The 26,089-nt window shown below is 39.9% G+C and overlaps 1 protein-coding gene across 2 annotated transcripts in view; it reads left to right on the forward strand.

Moving 5' to 3' along the window:
• nAChRalpha1 (nicotinic acetylcholine receptor alpha1) overlaps positions 1-26,089 on the forward strand; it is a 189,825-nt gene extending 163,736 nt beyond the window's left edge. For both annotated transcript variants that reach the window (XM_087412067.1, XM_011052165.2), the window contains one exon: positions 1-26,089. In XM_087412067.1, coding sequence (XP_087268193.1) covers positions 1-204 — 204 coding nt within the window. In that variant the 3' untranslated portion in view covers positions 205-26,089.

Here is a 26,089-nt window from a genome sequence, read left to right on the forward strand (position 1 = left end):
GTGGAGGAGGACTGGAAGTACGTCGCGATGGTGCTCGACCGGATCTTTCTTTGGATCTTTACGCTGACCTGCGTGCTCGGCACGGCGTTTATTATCTTTGAGGCGCCGAGCTTGTACGACACCACGAAGCCGATCGACATCAAGTACAGTAAGATCGCCAAGAAGAAGATGATGCTGATGAATATGGGCCCTGAGGAGGACTAGTCGACGATCTCGCGCGGCGCGGTGCCGCGTCCACAACGGCGGCTGAACCATCGTTGGCATCGCCGACAGCGTCATCCACGTCGTCTTCGTCGCCGTCATTGCCATTGCCATCGTTGTCGCCGTCGTTGTCGCCGTCGCCGTCGCTGTCGCCGACGTCGTCGTCGCCGCCGTCGCTGTCGCCGTCGTCGCCGTCGTCGCCATCGCGGCCGTTGTTGTCATCACTGTCGTTGCCGTTATCGTCGTCGCTGTCCTTGCCGTTCCTCGCGGCCGCCCATCATCGAAACTGCCGATTTTCGCGTCGACGTGGAAGAGGAACCCTCTCTCGATCGCCAGTGCCAAAGACACGCGATTCCGGATGACTCCAAGGATGAACATGCAAGTGAGGGGGATACAATGGGACAAGCAGGTCACGAACGAGTGGCTCTTCCGGGGGTAAATCCACGGAAACGGAATTACCGTTTTCCCTCCTCGAAGAGGGCGAATTGGTTGAACTTTAGTCCGGCTACTCTTCGGGATGGAGATAAGGGCGTGCGACTGCATGGTATATATGAGAGTAAGCGAGCTTTCGTGACAGAATGAGATAGCGAGATAGGGAAATAGAGAGAGAGAGAGAGAGAGAAAGAGAGAGAGAAAGCGTGCATCTGTACGCGTGTGTCTGTATGTATGCAGGAGAAATCGAAACAGAGCGTGAAAGGGAACGAGAGAGAGAGAACGGGATAGAGTGACAGGACAAAGTGAGCAAGGTAGAACGAGAGGTTGAGCGAGAGAGAGGTGAAAAAGTGCCAAATACGCGAAAAACACGCGCACCGTATTTTTGTAAATCTGGTTTCATACGTAAGGCTAGAGTCGTGCGGCGAGACGTCGAACTGCCCGAACTGCCGATTTTATATAAGAAGACGTTTACAGCGCGAGGAGGATGCGTTACACACATTGAGGTACACCACGCATTTACACTATACATACGTATACATTGCACACGTTTGGCATTATACATATTACCTACATACATGTACCAGCACCAACGTCAACCCCCGTACGGCGGCATATTTATATATTTACACGAGTTTTTTTGGGGGGGGAGATATACGCGCGTCCATTTTTTCGGTACACCGCGGGACATGGCGCGAGAGACCTTTTTCACGCCCGTATTCGTGTTGACATGGCGAAGGGAAATATCTTTAAGATAATCTAAACATGTCCCCCATCTCTTCTCGTCAGGTTTTTGCTATCAGACTTTTTTTTCTATCTGCATTCAAATCTAACATTCTGAAGAATACCTGTTAAATTTCTATCAGATAAAAAATAACAACGGAAATTTATAAAATCTGATAAATCTGCCGATCTATCGATCGGATTTTTCATCGAATTGGCATTTTTCTTTCGATCGCCACTCGATACCGATGTGCCGTTATCGACGCGAGAATGATTCGACATTCGAGTAATTTACATGAGCGGCCAATTATCGAAGCAAATTATCCAGTTGATCGATTATTCTGACGTATCGAGTGGTCCGGACAGCATTCAAGCGCCTGACGAGAGCGACATGACTACCAGGAATAATTGATTGGCAAAATAATTTGCGCGAAGCGTCCACTCACCAGCTTGTCCCATTATTAATGCTATTGACTAATAGCGATCTCTGGACAGAGCGATCTCTCGTGTCCTGGGCGCTCCTTTGTCATGTAACGCGCGCCATTCAAAAATCGTGACTAAGGAGTTGGGGAAGAGTGTTGGAGGCCGGAAGAGAAATCGCGCGAGGAACAAGCGTAAATATCGAGCAACAACCTTGCGAACAACTGCCAATTTTAGACGCGGTCGCAGTCTAATCTATTTAATCTTGTAAGAGAAAACGCGACGGGGTAAAGTAGCGTCGCGTCGGTGATCGATAGGGCGGCGGATGAATAGGATGGATAGGATGGATTATGATGATAGGGTTGTGCTAAGCGTGCCAAAAAGCGGTTTCAAACACGAGCCAGCTACGCCCTACGTGCCTGAAAGGTTTCCGATCGAAAATTTTCATTGCTCCTTTCTCGGGTTTTATTGTAACTGACACTGATCATTTATCGATACACGCGCATTCATGGACAAATTTCGTAATTACATGTAATTTCATTGAAATTAGTTTACATGACGATGACTCACGAAATATATTGACCGAATAAATCGTCGTGAATAAATAATTGCGATAGTACTCGTATGGAATGAAAATTAGTGAGATCGATTTGTGAATACAATATTTGTTTGAAGATTCTTCTGTTAATTTGTATATCACAGAGATATCTTTCAATAACTACTATTTCAATTAAGCAATCTATGGTGTTAATTTGCATTATTAAAATCGACGAAGCGCAATGAACATAATTAATTATTAATCTCAACATTAGCGTGAATTCTCAAAAAAACAGCAAATTCTCAAAAAGAAGATATGAATTAATGTTTATGGTTGCAGCGCCGTTTATTAATTATTCCTGCGTGAGCTGTCATTGTCATAAAAATGGAGAGAGGGAGAAGGGGAGAGAGAGAGAAATTTATTTTACTCGTATATAAAGCACGAGGGGTTGAAGCTGGCTCGTCCGACAAACATCAGTCGTGGGATCGTAATTCACCATTAATCTCTTCTTCGGCTTCCTCTCCTAGATCGCAGTTGCATCATCGATCGCGGCGCTGCGTGTAATTTCTTCTTTTTACCGCGTGTACAACTGTGGATCAATACAGACCACGTACTCGCGAAAAGACGGGAGGAAGGAAGACGGAAAAAGGAACACATTCAGACGAGATGAGGGACGCAAGAAGGCTTTCGACGTGTATTATATGTGTACGTGTACGTGTATGTATTTGTGTTGTACGAGTGTATGTTTTGTGTGCGTGCATGTGTGTATATCACATCGTCGCGATCGGTATAGCTAGTCTCTCTCGTCGAGAGCGTTCCGACGTCTCTCACGGAGAAAAGTGGGAGAGGAAGTGAGGAGAGGAAGAGAGTGTTAACAGGAGCCGAAATGACGCGGCGGGAAACGTGAAACACGAGAAGGATATACATCTACCCCGTCGCACGGGGCGGGAATAAGAACGCCGAGCGCAAGTTAAAGATGACACGGTTTCGGATAGTTTTCCCGCCGGAGACGGAGAGGAAAAAGAAGCGAAGAGACTCCGGGGGGGAAAGAGAGAGATAGAGAGAGAGAGAGAGAGAGAGAAAGCGGAGGGTAGGAAAGGGATAGGAGGACGGGGTGGAAGAGAGACAGGACGTAATTAGAGCCGCTGGAGATTAAACACACACACGAGCGACCGCGCACACACGTACCCACGGTACACACGTATACACACCCACGCACGCGTTTGACACAAACTAGACGTAGGTACACGAAAGGGCGCACTCTATCTATACATGTATACACGCAAATATACATATATACATACAAACATACATCCATACATAAGATACATGCGTATACACTTATACGTATGTACGTACACATTGTTTATACGCTGACAAGAAGCGAGACAGGGAGGGTGAGGGCCGAAGAGGGCGGTAGGGCGCTCTCGCCTGGCCCTCGCCGGCGATATAATAATCAATTTATTTGCTCACGTAAAAGGTAATGGTATAATATATTTCATATATGTGCATAATAGATGTATAAAGAGATTAATTACACTAATTGATTAATTGTACAATTCGCGGGGGAGAAGGAGGGGGACAAAGAGGAGAAAAGTATAGAGGACATTTCATTCGCCGAACCGCGTGAAGGCTGGTGGGCGGTGCTGTTGATGACGTGCTTGTGACAGGTGTAACATGAGGTTTGGTGTTGCTATCGCGTTTACGGATCGCCAGATAGGAGATCAAGATACGCGTGTTCTCTAGTGCAGAAACGCGAGAGGGAGGGGGTTAGAGTCGATCGAAGGAGCCGGATTAGTCGCGCTGGGACTCGCCTGTGACAGCGAGAGGACAGCTCGCCAGGACGGGACAAAGTGACGAGGAGGGATAGGGGGAGGGAGAGCGAAGGACGAGGACGGAGGTGGTACGATAAGGAGATGAAGGATCGGAGGTGAAGCTCCGATAATCATCACGTCGATTCTTACCGATCGCCGAGGGGACGATTTTCCTCCAACGTGGAAACGGTAGCCAGGCTCGGCAATTAATTAACGGAGGCATCGACGTGGGACGGAGGACAACCGAGAGACGAGGACAGCCGTCGACGAGATGGGCGAAACATGCCGCACCGAGTGTCGCGCCGAGTGCCGCACGTTGTATAGAGAGAAGAAAAGAACGGAAGAAGTGATCAGTGAGGTGAGAAGAGAGCAGAGTGGCGCGATGAACAATGGCGGGTGAGTCGACAAAGCGGCCGTAAAATCGCCAGCGTCTGACATTCTCGCGATCGGTTAATCGCAAAGAGGACAAGTAACGTGTTAGAGGGAAAATTGAGGACAATCGCTCGCATAGCGACTGATTTTCGATGACGACTGTTTAACTTATCCAACTGATGTAGGAACTAATTTGTGGTGAATGTTAATCATTCGTATTATTTTTGTCTAATTTCGGTATACAAGCATTAGATTGATCGATTAATAATGGGACACACATAATTTCTAAAGTCTTTTCTGTTTGTAAAAAAGACCGGTTCCACTTTTGTACTAAATGGCTGTCCACATCGATAGAGATATTAAAGAGCTAATCCGTCGTGTGCAACGTGAGGATTAAAATTATCTTGTGGGTTTACTGCCCTATCGACTACTTTTGACGTCAACGATAAAATCATTTTTACCAGATATCCTCGTACAGCACAAATTATTCCAGCAATATGCAATGATATTATAATATTATACAGTAATATTGTAACTTTACAGCGATGTTACTGCAAAATTTTGTGATATATGGATCGTTCTCTCTTTTCCATAGACGTTAAAAATTGAGTTACGATACAGATAGTTATTCGTATACGAATCTCGACTCTGATACGTACAACAAATTTTCACTCTGAGGACTAGATAAGCGTTTCCCCTCCTCGATTTCGCTTCCCCTGAATTCGATCGATGGTTCGCGCGATAACCATCAGGTCGGTAGATTTATCTTGGCAGCTGAGTATTTCAGAGGCGCGTCAGTGTCGCGCTGATTTGTTATGAATGCACGAATGCGCGATCAGAATGAATCGCGGGATAGAGGAAGGCGTCACGGATGTCCTATCTCTGCGTTACACGTTACGTCAAAATGGTGTTTGTCACGCGAGCGACGTAAAGCTCATTTTCACGGCGGTCTGTGTCATCGAAAATTGGTCGAAGCGAGAAAGGGCAGGAAAATGATGACGTGAAGAGGAGAAAGGGAGAGAGATGCAAAACGTAGAACGATCCGATTCTCCGTTTGTGGCCGTAGTTAATCGATACTGCGTGGCTGGAACACGAGCCGATAAAGTGCGCGCCAACGACCGTTATTATAATAAATGAATATCGATCATGCCGCGATATATATACATATATATGCACACGTATAAAAGGGATAAGGGACAATGAGATGCCCCCGCTTCTCATATTCTTTACGGCTCGCAGTGCTCGCACCCCGCCGTCTATCGTTTCTCTCAAACGATAGCCGCGTAATCAACGGTATAATTGATGCGCTTGTAATAATAACTTTCTTGACGGCGGAGAAGAAGAAAAAGGAGAACTGATTAAAGAGAAGGAGGATGATGATAACAATGGTAGCGACGACGACGAGGTATATATTGTTAATTATAGAGTGCGGTTAAACAGGCCACTCGTAATCGGTGATAATCGGCCGCAACGCCGATAAAACGCCGTATGTACATACATTATAGAAGAAAAACGTGATTTTGTTTCATCCCAAAATCCACGATTGCGAGTCGCGTGTTGAATCGAATCTTGCGAGTCCGTAGATCGATCGCGTCGCCTCGATTTATTGTTAGTGCGATTGGCCGGAAGTACGAAATACCCGGCGATTGACACACCCGATTATTATTATCGTAGATTCCTTGTAAAAGGAGAAGAGTCAGCCAGAATCTTGGCGCAGTCGTAAGCGCAATTGGTATTTATGATAATTGTAAGTATATCGAAATGTATAATGAAGTATTTCAGTCCAGTTTTGAGCTCTCCTCGATTGCTCGGAGAGTTCAGGCTATTGTAAAGTTATATAAAAGTTGTGTAACTGAAGTTTATAAATCGGAATTGAACGAACTCGAAATTGAGTTGATATTCACACAATTGAATAGTTAATGTTACATTAAATTACTCGATTGTTGCACAACTTGTGGTAAGGTTATATTCATGTTAAAAGGAATTCAAATAACGAACAGTTATTTGAAACACAATTTTGCACAATTATTGGACAGAGGCATTTTCTTCGTTATTTTGTGGATTTAGATCGCGCTACGAGAATCGTGTACAGTTACATAAAGTCTATATAACTCGTTGGAATCGTATAAATATTAAACGTTATCGATCGCGTATCATCGTCGTCAACGAAACACGTATAGACGACGTGTCGGAAGATTGGAGCATCTTTTCGTTCCTTCCACGAGATCTCTTCACCCCGTAAACGCTGCCAGAAAGTCCCAATCACGCGTCTTCCTGTAATCGAATCACTACTCTCTCTATTCCCGCGTTAAGAAAAATAGGTAACGAAAAATTCGCATGCGGAAAAGAGACAAACGTTTTCGGAATTTTTTGATAATTCCGACGATTAGTGAAGATTTGACGAAAAGCTCTATTCGAGACTATTATTTTAGAAGTAACTTCTAATAGACGTAATAGATATAGACTGCGCATTCCCTGATCTTAACATCTGCGCTCCGTTAGAAAGAATTGAACTTATCAATATCTTTTTTTAACTTAATACTTGAGAGAGAGAGAGAGAGGGGGGAGGGAGAGGGGAGGGAGACATTCTTTCTAAATCATAGTAACAACTTCATAGAACTGCATAGTCTATTTTCGTTACGTCCATATGATTTTCTTCTAGTATTTATCACTTTTTTATTTGATTATTATTTTATATAATTTTTATATATTTATATACAGAACAAAATGTTTGGTTGAATTAACTAGAATTCTGGAAAATGAACGATCCAGAATTCTAGTTAAATTTACAAGATTTTTTTTATTAAATCGATTAAAATTCTAGTTGAAATAACCAGCATTTAGTAGATTTAATCAGAAAACTAGTAGATTTTACAAAACTTCTGGACCGTTTATTTTCCACCAGAATTCCAGTTAATTCAACCAAACGTTTTTTTCTGTGTATATATTTTAAATTTTATTATGGTTTCATTTTACATGACTCTCAAGCATTCTTTATCACAATATGTAGTTTTAAGAAAACTGCAAAAAGGGTTGCAATATCTAAATTTAATTAATTAATTAAATTTTCTGTGATACTATTTGAATTTCAAAGAAATCGTGCTCCGTTTTGCATTAAGCACGAGTGTGTCGCAATTGATAGATATGTTCGCAATTATATCGTCAGACAATATCGTCGGCGAAGGCCGCTATCTATCAGGTCGAGGGACGAATCAGGTCGCGAGATAATTGCGACTGCTCCCCGAAATCAGTGATTTTCGTTTTTATTTGTCGTTCATCGCTGCCTGTGTCATTTTACACGTTCCGCGTGTCCGGGGTAGTTTCATTACACTCGCGCCCTGGTGGGAACGTAACTCCACCGTTGTAATTGAATTTTTCAGTCACCTCAGCCTTTGGCAGAAACGTGATTCATTAGTAATGCAAACGGCAGTGCAAAATTAGGACAGGCGTGCAAGGTAAACGAACGAATGAATGAACGAACGAACGAACGAACGAACGAACGAAGAACGAACGAACGAACGAAGGACGTGAATACGTGGATTAGGTAAGTAAGTTCTGATTTCGTGCTTCGTGACCGACTGCAATTTCAGAGTTCGCGTTTTACATGGATTTTCTCCCGCGTTGTTTCCTCTGCTTCTTACTCGGTTTACTCTCGCTGTTTCGTTTATGGCCAAGAGTTAAGAGCTCACGAGTGGGTCACGATTAACAGAATTGTTTTAATAATTGATTCCTCACGACTTCATTGCGAGGAAAGAGTTATATGTAAAATATAACGATGTGAAATTTGTCGATAATTCGATGATTTAACGCAATTACATTTTTTGTTCTTACTAATTGTTTATCTAATACCTTACTAATTATTTATCAAATATCGCGCTGTTAAATTACAAATATATAGGACTTTGAAGGAATGAATAATATCGGTATTAAAGAAATGTCTTACTACGTAAGGTGTGATTTAAAAATAGAGAGAATTAATATATTATTGATTCCTTAATTAATGTTATTATTATTTCTAATTTATTTTTATCATGATTTGGATCATACATTTCTTCTTATTGTTTGCGAAATCGCCGCAAGTGCATCGGTCTAGATCTTTACAAATGTGATGCAGTTTGGACATGCTCCAAAGTCTGCCGTTCTTGCATCCTTAGATTTACACATCGAGCATGGAGTCACGTCGTCTCGTCTGTAGGATCAATGAAGAACATGAGGACACGAATGAGCACGATGACGCTCGTAGTTGTCTTTGATCGTTTAGGAAATTGCATCGCAAATTTCATTTTCGCAATGCCGGTATTACGTATACGTGTACAAAGTTTGCCGCGCATGCTGATTGCGATATGTAAGCGGATAAAGCAGATAGCTTATAGCTTCGCAAAACTTTATTTGTCCCTGATTTTTCATCTCTCATTATATTTCATAACAGCAACTGTTTCGAAATGGATTGAGAGACACGCTGAGAAAAATTCATTCGTTTGAATTATGGAACAGTTGACGATTCAATTACAGATCGGGTAATTAGTAGTCGAATAATCGAATTATAAGCGATACAAATTTAAGAGCTTTTTCGAAGAATCAATTTTGAAGAATCAAGAACACGACTAACTAACGACTAACTAAAGATCTTCGCTTACTTTGAAGTAAAACTTCACTTTAGCTCAATTATACCGGAATATTTAATTGTTGAGCATTAAGGAGTTGAAAATGGCGCCCAATTAAGTTTTCGCAGAGGACAAGTACTCAGAATTACCGAGGAATCTGGTAGCCAAGACAACGGAACGCGACGCTCGAATTATTAAGTACACTTAATAGTACAGATTTGTTATCTATAACTTAATTTTGGAACACGTACAAGATGATTGTGGTAACATCTTAGCAAACATTAACTAACAGTAATATAACTGTTAGTTACAATTTTCTATTCAACAATATAACTGTTACGTGTTACATGACTGTTATATTATAGTTATATTACTGAGTAAGTCTGAATGTAACTTATAACATTTATATAAAACGTAGCAGTTATATTGTTAAAATTATAAGTAACAAATATATTCTGTTACTTAATAAATAACAAACATATTAGTGTATTAGTTAATGTTTGCTGGGACAAGAAACGGCAATAAGATAATTAAAGGTGAAATTTATTTCGGTTAGAGACATCCAAAGGAGGGAGGCGAAAAGAAAGTCATCAATTCGAAATTAGGGGTAACGGATAGTAATTTTGCACCACTCTGTATTGATGCTGGCGCAATATGGTAGTTCAGTATTATTTAACAGACGGATCATGTGCAGCGTTAAATTGCGCTGTGATCATCAACGCGTGCATTCAGAGCAGACAACAGTTGAATAGCAATTGAATTGCTATCGAATCTGATTCGTCGAATCTAGGGGTACATGTCAATAACATTCAATTGCTGTGCGATCGTTCTCGCTGCTGAATGCATCCATCATTGAACTTTAACATCGCGTGCTTAACGAACTTATAAACGCGATATATCTTATTCATCTGCTCGCACTCGAAGTGCGGATTCAAAAAGAGAGATGACGAGAGGATACAGAAATAATAGAGGTGATCGCGCATTACGCAAGAAATCCGTCTTCCTATCTTGAAACTCGTTAATTTTCTCGCAGCCTTCACGCATCCGCGAAAGATCGGATTGCATTATTATAGCATATTGTATCACGTATACGTTGATATATTAGAGATTATATAAACTCGTGTATATACATGCGCGTAAAGAATATGCAGTAGGTTGTTAAGTAGCTTAATAAATTATAAGAAATATATATATATAGATATATATATATATATATATGTATTTTATATATACAATATAAATATCATATATATAAATATATACATATGTACTTTACGTAAGTAATTTTAGGTAGACCTTTTTGGATTGTGGCCCACGCATGTATAGAGGACATCAGCTGTCGAAGCTCATGAAACACGCATACGGTTATTTTTAAAATCATCGATTCAACACTCTGAATTTTTTTTAACGTTTAGAATCGATAATCAGAGGAGAAAGCTCATTTTTGTCATTGGTACGTCGGATGGAATATTTTCCACGAAGTTTAACGAGTTAATAAATGATTTGCGGGCTTAAACGGCATGGCATAATTCTAATAATTACTATAGAATCATTATCGGTAATGATTTATAAAAAAGCGAACAATTAGCTGAATTAGCATTCGGCGCTAACAAAATTGTAATATCTTTCAATCAGTAATAACCGAAAATTCGGTATACCAATATTTGCTGGTATAACAATTTGCTATGCGAAGTGTTGCAATTAATTCTAGATATTTTGTAACATTACAAGCATAATGTACTGTATGTGACGTGTTGAACCTGGTTTCGAAAGCTAATCGATTTAAACGAAATACTATCTCGCAAAACTATTTGGTAATATTTCTCCCTGTATTACATTCGGAGAAAAAATTAAATTTACTTCAAAATCATAATGTAGTGTAATAACGATGTGTCCACGTATTTTGAATATTATTTACATTCAGTTAATATATTATTTTAATATATTATTCAATTGAATTCACCAACACACATTATCATTAACGATGATAAAACTAATCAATCTTTTATAGTTATGGTTGAATTAATCTTACAAATTGAAGATGTCTTCTCGAAGAGAAATATGTATTATTGAAAAATTGTCATGTGAAGGAAATGTGGGTCACAGTCGTAAAACGCTCAATGAAACAAGCACTTATTAGCAGAAGCTCAAAGCTCCGCGAAGCATTCTTGTCTGGCCGATCTCGGGGTGATTTGAGAAACGTGTGGAATGGAAAAAGGAGTTATTATAATGGAAATTGGCGTTTTACCTTCGCTCGGCGAGTATTATTTATTGTTAATACTTTACGATGCATTGAAAACTTCTGCTGATATTTTCTGTCGAGGAAAAGGTTCGCGGAGAGAAAATTGAGAAAAAGAAGGAAGAAAACGGGACAAGAATCTTTCATAGAAAAATTTATAATAATATGAAACGAAGAAATTATAAAGATTGTATGGAAAAATTTTCCATTTTCATCGTTACAACATTTTTGTCTCGTTTTGCATTATCAAAGGACGTTTGCTTATAACTTGTCGTGTTGCCGTTTAATAAATCGATAGTACAGCTTATTTAATTTCTTACTATGGAGCAGAGCATATTGTAATTAGAAATACTTTCGATTAAAACGCTCCTTAAAATAACAATCTCCTCTCCTTTTCGATATTTTCTTTCGTGACATAACTTATTATAATTAAATGAAAAGACTTTAATGCATTGGTTAAAAGAAAAATGAGGTAATCCTTTTTAACTACTTTAACAATATCTTATCATGATTACAATACCTAATAACTTTTTTCTCGTTCATACAAATTCATTAAATTTATGTACAATACAATTAAAATGAAGAATTGATCGATCATGAAATCCATGAAAATATCGTATACATTTATTCACAGTAATTTCTTTTTCTTTCCGCCACTGTAAATTATTTTTTAAGAGAAGTAGCCGCTTTAATCATACTGCATAATTACATATTAGAAGTATATCGCGATTTGATAAAGAATCATGATTCAGAGAAATGAATGTTTGTAAATGATTTATAAGTTTTTCAAAAAGATTATTATAATCGAGAATTGCAAAATGAGAGAGAAAATAAGAGAGTTGTATTAACATGTTTGAATATAGCCGAGCTTTTTATGGTACTTACAAAATCACTGAAAAATCCTTCTTTCTGAATTCGCAAAATTTATTTCGTGATGATGCGAACAAATTCACGTTGCTCATATAAAGCTCCTCTTCCGACACGAGATTGTATCGTGAGCGATTAAATATAATAAAGTGAATATAAAATGTTACTGATGTCGACAACGCAGTGTACGTTTCAACGTAATTAACATTGTGTAAATTTTTGTTACGTAAATGTTTTGTAGAACTACATAACTTACGCAGCATTTTCGCACGAGAGAGGAATGCGATGTTGGAAGAAGAAGAGAAATTTCACTCTAGAATGTAAGACTAAGAAACAATTCCCATTAATGGATGAAGATTAACATTTGTATATAAATATCACATGAAATGTTTCCGTTTTAAGAATTCGCACGTACGTTTCATAATCGAATCTTCCTTCATAATTTTCTTATCTTCATTCGAATAGAAATTAATCTTTTATATTTACCAATATGCAAAGTGTAACAATTGCTACGTTATTCTTAGAGACTCCATAAATATTCTATTTATTGAAAGCAGAATTATGCGAAGAGTGAAGGAGATTATTTGTAATAATCGTAATGCATCTTAAAACGGTCATTCCTCGCTCGTTTCTCGAAAGGGCGATCTTCGAATTAAGATTAAGCGTCTTTGAATGTTGTCTTCATCGCACAATCTTTCGTGACGAGCATCTTTGAGACCGCAAACGTAGCTCTCGAACGCTCAAGAACGTAGATCGTTAACGAGGCGAGGCGTCGATCAAGGCGGACACTTAGCAGAGAATTACTATCGCATGTCTTCCTGTAAGTACTCTTCGACTTTATAAGACTCTTTGTGCGCCAATTACCCGGAGAACTATCGAAGAATCGTATTCCTTCGCGGTGGCTAAGGTAGATCGCAGGGAGGGGAAAACTGCGGGGAAGCGTCTGCGACAAGAACTCGACAAAGTGATTATTCTTCTTCCATTGCTTCGAGAAACCTTTTTGCACTATTCTCATCTGTACGTTTCGCCCTCCTCGAATGGTCCTCGCAGTTGCGTCCTCGATCGCGACACCGAGCGAGTACATTGCCGGATATTTTCGGTGACAAGAGTAATGGTCAACAGTGTCGATAGATTGTCGCGTCGCTGTGATTCAGACCTGGTCAGTAAAACGAGTTGCGAGTTACTGGCAAGTCGATAGAAACAATGTGAAAAAAGTGGACTGGATTACTTTCCCTCGGAACCATCGACGCGGATCACCACGATCGCAATTTGGAAGATAACGATACGAAAGATGAATTATTCCGAAAATGAGTTGACAAGAAAGGAGGAAGAAGAATGGTACATTTATCTGATTTGATTTGCTCATTTCTTGTTTCCTCATGAAGATCTGAGATTAAAGTGAATGACTGTTCAACATGACCGCTTCTCACTGGATGATGAGAGCTCCATTAAACGTGAGCGTGGCGAGTTTTGATGTTGGTTTAGCTTGAAAGACATATTTACTTAACGGTTGATTTACTTCCACAGAATTTCAAATGGAGCTGTGCTCCGCGCGTTACAAGTAAATAAATTACTTGTCTCGCGTCACATAGAGAAGACAAAACATAATATTCCGTTGAAGTAAAGGCTACTTAAAGCAGTCACAACAATTTAAGGCAATTAACTCTTTCTTAGAGAAAATAACGAGGCCAAAGGAATAACGGAAACTGGATTTGCTTTAATTCAAGTAGAACTTCCATCCAGGATTAAATTTAAGTAGTCCAGGTATAATCAGTTTGAAGAGAAGAGAAACAAACGCGGTTCTGAGAAGGAAGTGGATACCTCGTCCACTCAGGCTCATCCCTTTCACCATCCTTCTCACCATTCGTTGAAATTTTCGCTCGAGAAATAAAATGTGGAAGAGGAACAGCAAAATTTGCGGGACAAGCATCGCTTCTTCCACATCATCATCACGCGATGTTTCTCGCCGAAATCACGTTCGAGAGAACGAAAATGCGAACGTGCGCGATGAATCACACCGCTCTGTTTCATCGTCAGCTAGATGGTACCGCTCTAGAGATAATCGAAGCAAACTCGACCAAACGTATAGACTGCCGAAATAAGGAGTAAACGACCTCCATTCTTTTGTATCGGAGCGCGCGAGTCGCGAGGAGAGCCATGAACTGTAATCCGACGCCAACAATTACAGAGAGTATTTCGACCAAGACACCAACTGCCTATACCTCGAGGATACCATCGCCCCCGTGACAGAATTTCGTTAAAAGATCAGAACAGCGGTGGAGAATATCGCTCACAATATCTCGATTTTCTCCCTCGAGTCCCCTTACATGCTTCCTTGGGAAGGATGCTCAAGAGGACGCAAAAATGTTTCCTTGTATGGAACGACGCGCTTTGTCGTACGCTGTTTATCCTGGTCGGTACACGAATATTTTCTGTTCGAATTTCCTCGGCGAACATTTTACCGGTCGTCAAAGGCGGAGTTTTTGTCAAAGATGTTTTCATGAATCGCCCGTGGCTACTCGACGACGTCCGGCGATCAGAAAGATTTTTGGCACAAGCAAAGCGGAAGAGCAAAAGTTGCTGTTTACGATGGATTACAAACCGCCGTTAGGCAGTACGTTTTCCTCGACTTGTGCAAGCTGTGTGTCGATGTGTATCGTGTGTGTAAATAAATAAATGTTCGCCGCACAGGAATCTCGGCGTGAAAACGGATGCGACTCGTAGCAGATTCACGGAATTGAATTTGCCAAAGCGTTAAGAAGCTCGTCAGAACCGCGAAAAATTCGGTTGGTGAGGAGACAAAAAGATTTTCTTCGATCTTCTACTTTTTTTCGAACCGTGCGAAAATACGCCCGATACATCACCTATTTTTCCACTCGCGCTTTCGCCGCGAACACGAGAACTTTGTTAATGGCATCGCTATTATTGTCGGTGTAGTGATAACTGCTGTCTTTGTAATATGACTGTCGTTGTTACACGATATTACTGTTATCCATTGTCGTCGTGTCGCCGGCTTTCGTCGCATTCCAATGACACGGAAGCTTCGGGCGTGTCCGAAGGGCGGACGTGAACGCGCCGGTTCTCTCGTTGCCAACATTTCGCGACTCGTTGATTTTCGATCGCAAACGTCACTTGAGACTTGCAAAATTCACACGACTATCAACCGGGAACGGTTCGTCGAACGTGTGAATGCTTTTTTGATTGTGATATGGTTTAATCATGATCAATTTGCGGTGTGCGTGCGCACCCGACAAATTCCAGTCATTCCTATAATCGCGAGAATGTACGCACGCGTGTACGCGTGTCTCTCATATTATCCTGTCGGTGTTAATTGTTGATATTTCGTTTAACGCAATAAATATATCGATTTAATGAACCCAGAGCCATAATGGACAGGAGCAATTTCGTCGTTTTTAGCAGTGCGAATTAAAAGTTTTGTCCCATATAACATTATTCTAGCGATATTACAGCAAATGTTACAATATTGTAGTAACATTGAAAATATTTTGTTGCAAGCTTCTATGCTATGGAATAAAAATATCAACCTATACAGCATAGAAGCTTGCAACAATATTGATGTAACACTCCCAATATAACTGCAATATTTCTGGAATGTTGCAATGTTGCTGTAATATTGCTGGAATGATCTGTGTTCTATGGAGATACTCGGATATATCTATGGACGAGTACAAATTCATTGTACGTGGATATATAACTGTTTAAGTAACGAAAAGACCGAGCGTGCTTTTTTTGTGCATTCAGAAAAGTATATTTATTACTTCATATACGTATTACTTTATATGCGCGATTAATCAGAATTTTATCGGCGGGTGTTGCGAGTTAAAAGATGACGAGTCGATGGATTTGGTGGGATGTTACGCGTGTGTGTTGGAGCGCGATTAGAAATAGAGATTAACGTAATCAAGAAACGGCGAAGGGCGAGGCACGCCCACTTTGTAGTCGCCGAGTGGACATTTCCGGGGACTCGATGGGAGACTCTCAAGTCCCTTCGAGTGATCGAACAGATTTAATCGAAATCTTTGCTCAACGTTGTGTATGTGTTACTTAACGCTAAAATGAAGTTATTGTCCACAGCCGCGGGGGGGGGGGATTAAATTGCGAACACGTGGACGTCGACGGGGGACGAACATTTAATCACACCGATTCCGAATGTGCGTAAGAGCTGAATGGGACATTGTTATAATTTTGTCGGGTCGATGCACGTCGATCTGTTTGTAAATTACACGCAACATATAGTATTTGTACCATCGGACGCGACGGCCATGAAGTCCGAAAGATGGACAGTAATATTAGACAACTAAACGTAAAGATATCTCGACGTATTAATAATTGTAATAAATGAATTATGTAGGAGTACATAAAACACGAAATACCATAATGATAAGAATAATAAACGCATAGTAATAATAGTGATAAATAGCGAATAATAATCGTAACAATAATAAAAATAATAAGATAATTATAATAAAAAATAACAATGATATTGAGCAACAATATTAATAATAATTCTTACCCCTAGAGTGTTAATTAAATTCAAAATAAGGAAAATATTACGACACATTGTTAATAATTATCGTAAATGACTATTAGTAAAGGAAGAAGAACTTATGTAAAACTGATAGTATTGTTAAGACAATCAGACTTTTATTGCTCCGGCCAGCAAGCAGGGCCATCCATGATATTTGTTGCGAAGTTCGCGGCGGCGAACGATGAAGAAAGCACGGGAAAATATATCGTCTCCTCCCCCTTTTTTCTACACGTCCCCGAATAAAAGAGAGATACGGAAGCAAAAGCGAACAGGTGGAAACCTAACGAAAGAAATGAGAGCAAGAGGAAGAGGACGAGACAGGCCGGACCTTCGATGAAGCCTCCTCCCCTGCACTCATCCATGCCATTCATTTTTCGTTCGCGACGGAAGAGCGAACGCAAGAAGGATCGCACGAGGAGGACCGGAAGCGGAACGCGGAGGAGCAGACGAGAAGCGAGGAGGACGAGGACGCGGCACGCGACACGGAAGTACGCGAGTGCGTCGAGTGTGCCGTGGGACACCATTTTTGTACGCCTCACATTTTCTACGATTAAACCAAACGCGAAAAAGATTATGAAAGGAAAAAGAGAAGAAGATTTTAAGAGAGTGCGCGGAGCCGGCCGAAGGTGTCATCACTGTCGTGATTTTTGCGCCGGTGATCTTTTTTCTTTCTCGCGCTCGCGGGATTCCCCGGGGGTGATTGGCGAACACGCCGCCGCGCGCCGCGTCGCTTTCAGTTCTTCGCGGCCCGTTCCCGCCAGCGTTCCGTTCTCGTTGCGGGCGGGATGAAAGGACGCGGGAATATTTTGCATCGCACACACACACACACACACACACACACACACACATACACACACGCACACGTGTACAGAGTATCGCTGCAGTCGCGCGCTTTCCCTCCGAATCGCCGAGCATACGGAATTATATGGATGCTTTCAGATTGTATTTTATTGTATTGTAGAATATCATTTGTGTTCAAAAATTTCACCCGGGTGTACCCACGTATCCTTGTTTAATCGATTTGGTGATAAGAAGGCTAAAATAATATTCGGGTGAAGTTACTGAATGCAGCCTAAAGCGTCTACAATAAAATTTCAAGGTGTAAAATTTAAATGTTGTAAGAAATTGACCGATCATTATTAATTATCTTTCTCACATTTGATTGTGATTAGTTGATTTTATACAATTTAGGACTTAAAGATTTACGCCTTAAAATCTCATTGTAGACGCCACTTAACTCATACAAGCACAGAAGCTTGCAACAACATTGTTGAAATATTTCGAACGTTACTGTAATATGCTGGAACGTTGCAACGTTGCTACAATATTGCTAAAATGATCTATGCTGTATGAGTTATATATGGCTATAGCACATAAAAAAAATGTAAGCAGTAAGCAAATTGGCCAATCATAGTAAAGACCGTAAGGCCATAACTTGAACAATAACAAATCAACATGTTAATTTCCTTACTACTCAAGTTCTTTTGTGTGCTATGACTTTTAGTGAAACAATTCCTACACTCTCTGAACTGGTGCACGGTGCAATAAGTTGAAGCAATACAAATATATATTTGTTTTACTTCAATTTATTGCACCGTGCATGCAGGAATAAAGAACAGATCTAATTAGTTGACACAAGTGTTGTTCTGTTATTATTATTATTATTATTAGACAATGTGCCAGCCAATTGTTGTGTTATAGAAAATAATTAAAATTGTATTATATCCGTGTGCACGATTACGCACATTGTCAAAGATTTTCTATGAACATAACAATCGATCAACACTTTGTCTACTATGTATTATTGGTCTTTCATGTCAAGAAAGAATGATGTGTCAATAAATGGAAAGCACCCACGATCTCGTTAAGAAATTATAATTATTAGATGTTTTAACGGGTGGAACTTCAAGGAAAGGGCAGATAAGAAAATCCTTTAATAGATTTTGAGTAATTAATTTTATTTTAGAAGAAAAATACCCGATCTGAGAGTTAAACAAAACGGTTAACGAGGCAAATTGAAAAGCTGTCGATATTAAACGAAATGAAATCTTCGCTAAAATGAAAAGACCGAGGCTAAATGTCCGTAAATGAAGGAGAGCGTGCGATTTCCGATATGTCATATATACGCACACGCATAGAAGCGGAAATCGATACAAACTTGCAAAAAGTTATTACGCACATCGAGCACTCGACACATATTAAAGATGACAAAGTCGATATTTTTCAGCAGGAATAGCTGGCGAAAATCGAGAATGCTTCCAGCGAGAGATAGAGATGGCGAGTATTGACGTTTCCTAATGAATCATCGTCGTTCCTAAAATATATATGTCGCCATTTCTACGTGTATCCATACGCGATCGAGCGGAAGTTAGGCGATTTTACCGGAGACGACGTTCATTCGCGAATTATCGAGCCATTCTTGTTCGGTCACGTCACGTCGTTTTTCTTTCACGTTTGAGAATAGATTTCACGGTCGGCGGAAACCGGCGTGATGGACCGAAGGAATTTTTTTTCAACTCGCTGATCGTCAATCGTTCAACATTTTTACGACACAGACGCACATTCTGATTCGCTCTGTATGTACCGTGTATTCATATATACGAAAGAAAATGAAATCCTTCCTCGTTATGTTTTTCACTTGAACAGAGGATTTCTGAAAAGTGAACAGAGAGGGAAGAACGGAGCGCTTTTTTTTTATTAGAATCGATATCGATAGATCGGTCTCGATCAGTAGACCAACAACGAGGTTCCGTGCATCATCGTAATTTCCGCGAACCTCGTCACAGCGGGAGCGAAAGCGGTTCTTTCCAGTTATTGATGGTTCCAAACTAATGCTCTATACAGCACAGATCATTCCAGTAATATTGTAACGTTCCAACAATTTCAGTAACATTGCAAACGTTGCAACAATGTGATAACAGGCTTCTGTGCTGTATGGATATTTTTTATGCAGCACAGAATTTGCAGCAATATTGCTGCAGCATGCAATGTTACTGCAACTTTTGTGCAACTTTGTGCTGCAGGGATGGACACAACGAATCGTCGTTGTACGTCAGATAATCATTACGGGGAGATATACATTGGTAATTAGAAATCACAAAATCATTTTTGACATACAAAAGATCCATATAGCATAGAAGCAGCAACATTGCAAACATTTCGATGTTGTTGCAATATTACTGGAATGATCTACACTATATGGGAAGCGTCAAGAATTTTGTTTAATCCCACTTATACAATACAGAACTTGCAATATTGCATTAACATTGCTGCAATATTGCTGGAATGATCTGTGCTGTATGGGCAGATACGAAAATTCCTTCCAATCCATTTCCTTTTTCGCGTCTCGACATCCAATGTGTTTCAGGTATAAAGTATGCCGTCACTTCTCTCGCACACGAAGAAGTTTAATTCTATTAATGCACATATCTTGCCTCACATTAGCTATAACATAGTTATTACGATCGCATCTTCGTTTACGCGTCGCGACGCAGACCGTTATCGTAATATAACGTAAGTGAAGAAATGTTTCACTTTTTTTACACTTAGAGATAATTTAAGAAACGAGAAAGTTGACGGTGAGTAATACGCAAACTTCTTTTTGAGAGTGAGCAGAACTCGATAACACGTTATCCCGTTGGTGTATCTCGCACGCGAGGGTTGATGCGCCATCGTTAGAGAAGGGGAGGCCACTTTTTAAACTCCTCTTCGAGCCCTTCCGATCGAAACTCCGACGCGCTCCCGTTCTCCTTTCCTCTCTGCGTTCCGCGTTCCTTTATCCGTTTCCCGGTTTTTCCCTCTTTTTCTTTTTGGCGATCTCAACGAGCGAATCGCGCGCCTCGTACGCGCCGCTCGGGAGGCACGACTACGACGATACGTTAATTAAATATCGAGATAACGAGCGTCTAAGGGGAATTAAAGATAAAACGCAGGTAAAGAACGTATGTTATATACGTATATACGTACACACACGTAAGCGTGCAACGCGCGTACGCGCTCGTACACTTTATTATTACACGCATACATACACAGACACGCGGCCGTATACACAAATAACTGTGTAATACACAAAGAATAAGGAAGAAAAAAAAATAACGTACGAGCGTTTTGTTATATCCGTAATACGTAGGCGAACGTGTGTTAATAAGGGAGTAAACGTATCGAATCTACAGTTAAATGTTTACGATAAAATTACGGGTAATTAAGAAATTCTAGATTTTTTCTAACTAATCGAATCGTACGGCGGACTCGTGCAAATCCTCTAGATTTACGACCTAAAACGAGATATACAAATGGAAAAGAAGCTGTTATCCTATATATTAAGTCGGCTTGAAATATATTTCATTACATGTATTTATCGAACGAATGTTGCGTTCTACGTGCGTGCGTGAAAGTGCCCGTGCGTGAGAGTGATCCGTACGCGTGTATGCGGTGCGTGGGGATTCGTGGATTGTGTGAATGTTGTGTAATTTGCGTATGGAAAAAAAGCGAGCGAACGAAAGAGAGCGGCGGTACGAGACGCCGAAGCGGAGAGATGTGGGAAAGGAAATAATTTCTTAGATAAGAAACGCGCGTCGTGACAAGAGCGGCGAAAGGAATCGTCAGGCGACATTACGCGCGCCTTCCATTTGCCTCATTTACTTCGCAGCTCGCGTTGGTCGGCCGCGTGTTTCGTAACGACGAAATTAATTTTGTTGGCATAAATACGAAATTTTTATCTTGTTTGTAGGACAATAAATGTTTTCGCGATTTAAATGAGCGAACATATATGACGAGGGTGTAACCGAATGATTATTATGAACTGCGAGGATATTATGTTCCATTATTTATATTTCTTTGAAGTTGCTATATTCAGCGATAAAGATCATAAAAACTGTTAAATGAATTTTCAAAAAATTTCACTTTTGTTGTATATTATTTACGCCAGCGTTGTTTGAAGTTACATAATCTCATTACTTTTCAAAGAGGATAGATCGATCGGCTATATCGCAAATCACGGTTGGATTGCGCTACTTGTGCGAAATATCATTGCCTTGCTAATAATTGCAGGAGCAGCTATTCCGCTATTTATATACCATTATATTTTATTTGATGTTTTCACGCTATCGATGTTTGCACATTAATTCTCTATATTATTTCGCAGTCACGGAAAATTGGCAATCAATCTATAGTGGAAACGTTCGTGTTTTATTCATGAGATCATTGAGGAAATGTATGTGATCATGTGAACAAGAATGGTAATTCTACATGTGCGTTAAATTTAGGAAATTTGCAATTGTGATAAATCGGCATTTAAATGACGAAATACCGTCGGTAAAGAATGTACCAACTTTTAAAATCGGTTATTTTAATGCGCCATTAAGCGTGGTAAGCAGAAATGCAAAACCAGGTTGAATTGATTTTTATTGGATTAAAAGTAATTTTTTTTTAAATATAGATAATATCGCGATATTTTTTTGCATATAATAATAATTTAAAAATTGACAAATTTTTAAGTTCGATATTAATATTTTCTTCACTCGATGATAATTATAGTGAACATTTGAAAAAATATTATAATTCGGAGTTACATATATAAATTATTATAATATAATAATTTATATAATTACATCTTTTCAATTTTTTGCATTTTTTTTATCATGCTTAAATTGCATCGAGGATAACACATTTATCAGACGTAAGTGTGATTATTATATCCTTTATCGAGATTTTTCCCATCTACCATATTATTCAGTTAATCGATTCTGTACAAGTATACAAATTATATCACCATTTTTAGCAAATGCGAGCAACTCGATAAGACCGAGTAACGAAAGTACGCCGTGACATTTTCTAAAGTTGCAATAAAAAGTCGATATTTCAGAAACAGCGTGAAAGAAAGTAGAAGTTGCTTTTCTCAGCAACATTATTTCAAGGAATTTAAAAGACTAGTCGTATATCACCGTTGCGTTTGCACTTTTTTAAGAAATAAGTATGTCTGTTTCTTTCTATCGTTCTCAATTTTGTGATTAGATCAAGCTCGCATCATTTGCGTCGCGAGTCGTCACATTACTGCTTTTGTCTTATTATCGGTATACACTTTATTATTGCTGTATGGAGAGAAGAAAAGAGAGAATGAGAATGTGAAAATGAAGTATTTAATTAATCGACGCTGTAACGAAAGAAATGATATAATTATTGCTATACATATGTATATACGGAGCAAAGCGGAGAGAAGAGTTGCCAGAAAGGAAATGCGAAGGGGGGATAGCAGGGGGAGAGGTAGAGAATATTTCTCGCCGCAATTACTGATCATTGTGAATCGTTATTATACGATTACGACGATTATTATTATTGTAATCGTATTATCCTATTATTGTAACTATTATTATTATTGTCATTGAATATTATTAGCGTGGATTATTATCGTTCTGGCGAGTCGCGGTTTCGAGTGAACGACGCAGGTGGAAATCAATCGGTGGAAACGTAAAAGAGGTGCGAACGAGAGGAATGTACGCGGGACGAACAGCGATTGAGATTGTGAAGAGAGGTAAGGCGCGTGTGAAAAGAGGCGTCAAACGTTTTTGGAGAGGAGGGAAAATTTGTTTTAAATAAACAACGAATCACCGAGATTTCTACATTTTTGACATGCCGATCTCTCTGTCTATCTGTTTATCTATCAGTCTGTTCGTCTGTCTGTCTGTCTGTCTGTCTGTCTGTCTGTCTGTCTGTCTGTCCGTCGTCTATCTGTTTGTCTGTCTGTCTGTGTTGTTCCTTGTGCGTCTGTGTCTGATGTGTCTTAGAAACGAGTGCCACCTGCCCAACGTGCGTCCATTTCTTCTTTCGGACGAGTTCCAGTATTGAAGACTCGCCGGCGAACGTTCGCAAATCGCATCGACGAGTCTCGCAATTAAGCCCTCTCTCTCTCTCTCTTCCGCCAAATCGCGAGACGGCCGTCGTTGCGATTGTTGCGAATGGCTCGGTATTCGAATATCAGTGCTGGCTATACAGAAGTAGCACTCGTCGGATCTTGGACGAGTATTCCGCGATTTGTACATATTTATCGGCACATCGTTGTCAGTTAATCAGATCAGCTCCTCGACTTTCTTCCTTCGATATTCGAATACTCGAATTCGGCTTTGCGAACGTCGCGTCAGTTGCGATTTTTGGTCTGGCATGTCGGAATATCAGTTGTTTCAATTAGTGAAAATTCATTCATTCGAGATTTTTCGAATTTCTCGATGTCAATTTTAATTTCAATTTTGAGTTTTAGAGAATTGTTTGGAAATACCTTGTAGTACCAATATTAATCTTCCGGTTCCTCGTTTTTCAGCGAGCTACAGATATAATAGAAAAATTTTGCGTTAAATAACCGGAACGTCAACGTTTGGTATCCGAATATCGCGAAACATTTAATGGCCATTGTTTAATTAAGAAACGGCGCGAGATTATTTCTCTTGAATTTGCCCTACATTACATTACACGTCGTATTCGCACGTCGAAATATTCGAATTAACCGCATTGATTATCCGAATATCCCTCTGAATTTGAGTTATTTCGGAACGGATCTATTAGCGTGACGCCGCAATTCGAGCCCCCGCGAGCCTGAAACGCTATCGAAACCGTATGGTAGATTGTATAGTACTTTTATGGCTTCTTTTATACACCCGATCTTTTATACACCCGAGCGGTAGCGACGCGTAATCGACATGCCGGATATGGCGTAATGTATCGTCAGTGAGATCGCACGATCGCGAAACGCGCGACGTTATTCGCCGTCCGCCATCTTTGCCGAACTGCATTTGCGAGAACAATGGAGGCGCAGAATGCGGCTGACGTTTGCATCGCAGCAAGAAATATGCAAGCGATGAGATCTCGCGGTAAGGCTATCTTATGAACATCTGCGGAATGTTTCATAAATCTGAGACGCATATTGTCTTACTTAAATAGAGAGAGAGAGATAAAAAAAGTCATAATCGTTAATTATGAATCGGGATATTATTATTATTTAGACTCGACCGTAATATTTTTTAATGTTTTAAAATTATTAGCTATTATTTATTAATATTTTTATAATTATTTTTAATTATAAAATCGGTAGACAAAAGTTTTTTTAATAATAATAAATTTATGATAATTCTATAAAACTTTTATTAATGAAGAATGCTCTAATCACAGTTATTCGTTATTTGCATATATTTATAATTACATCCGTACGTTATATAAATTCGAGAAAACGGAAAATGTTAAAACTCAATATTCATGAATTCTAATTATTTATCAACACAATTTCAACAATGCCCAGTTTAGCATTAACACAGTAAATGCAGTTCGCACGAAAGCAACGCGAAACGCGACAAGATTTCTAGCTTGTCGTATTTTATCGAGAATAATATACCGAGTCTTGTGAGTTTACTTGGGAATTTAAGCGCGTCAGAGAACACGGACGGTGCATACACCGTATTGTAATTCTCGTCGACGACACCCGGCGATCGTTTCTGCTTGGGAAAGTCGGCGCTGGCGCATCTCGACGACGATTGTTTCGCGGTTTATCCCGCGATACCTGCGATTTTACGCTCGTCGCCCGTATAACGCATGTCTGGCGAAATGACGAGGCTCGCTGGGGCTTAACGGCGATGAATACACACACACACACACACACACACACACACACACACACACATACGTATATAAACATACTTACACGCGGCACACAATTATGTGAATATGCACCTGCAGATTCGTTCTCTCGTTGCGTTTTCATCGCGTTTCTTCCGTCGCTTCGTCACGAAACGCACACATCGTCTCGTACAACGCATTTACGATCGAGTTCGCTCGATCTCGCTTCGAGGGGCAAATGGCACTTAAATCCGTCTATAATTTCTCACGTAATTCCGTTCTCGATTGAAGGTCGAAAAACGGGTGTCCGATAAGACGAGAAGGGTACGATAGAAGAGGTAAAGAGTTAGAAAAAAGGGATTGGAAGAACGTGAGCGAGTGAGAGTTGATAGTGCGGAAGGGAAGAATGATGAGAGAAAGAAAGAGAGAGAGAGAGAGAGAGAGAGAGAGAGAGAGAGAGAGAAAGAGAAAGAGAGAGAAAGCGGAAGCAGAGACGCTATATATGTAAAATATTAATTACCTAATTACAAGAAGCCATTACTCTAACGGAAAAAAAGAAGAGAAGAGAAACACTCACACGCATTATGTATGGATAAACTAAACTAATCTATTTGTAAGCTAACGTCTACACTCTACACAACTATCCACCGTATGTAAAACGATTGAAATAACGAACGGTTAAAATTATTGTTTAAAAAATAATAAACGTATTGTGAAAAAAAAAAAAGAAAA

Source organism: Acromyrmex echinatior, chromosome 12 (assembly GCF_024713525.1).
Source record: "Acromyrmex echinatior isolate Ae372 chromosome 12, ASM2471352v2, whole genome shotgun sequence".
Lineage (NCBI taxonomy): Eukaryota > Metazoa > Arthropoda > Insecta > Hymenoptera > Formicidae > Acromyrmex > Acromyrmex echinatior.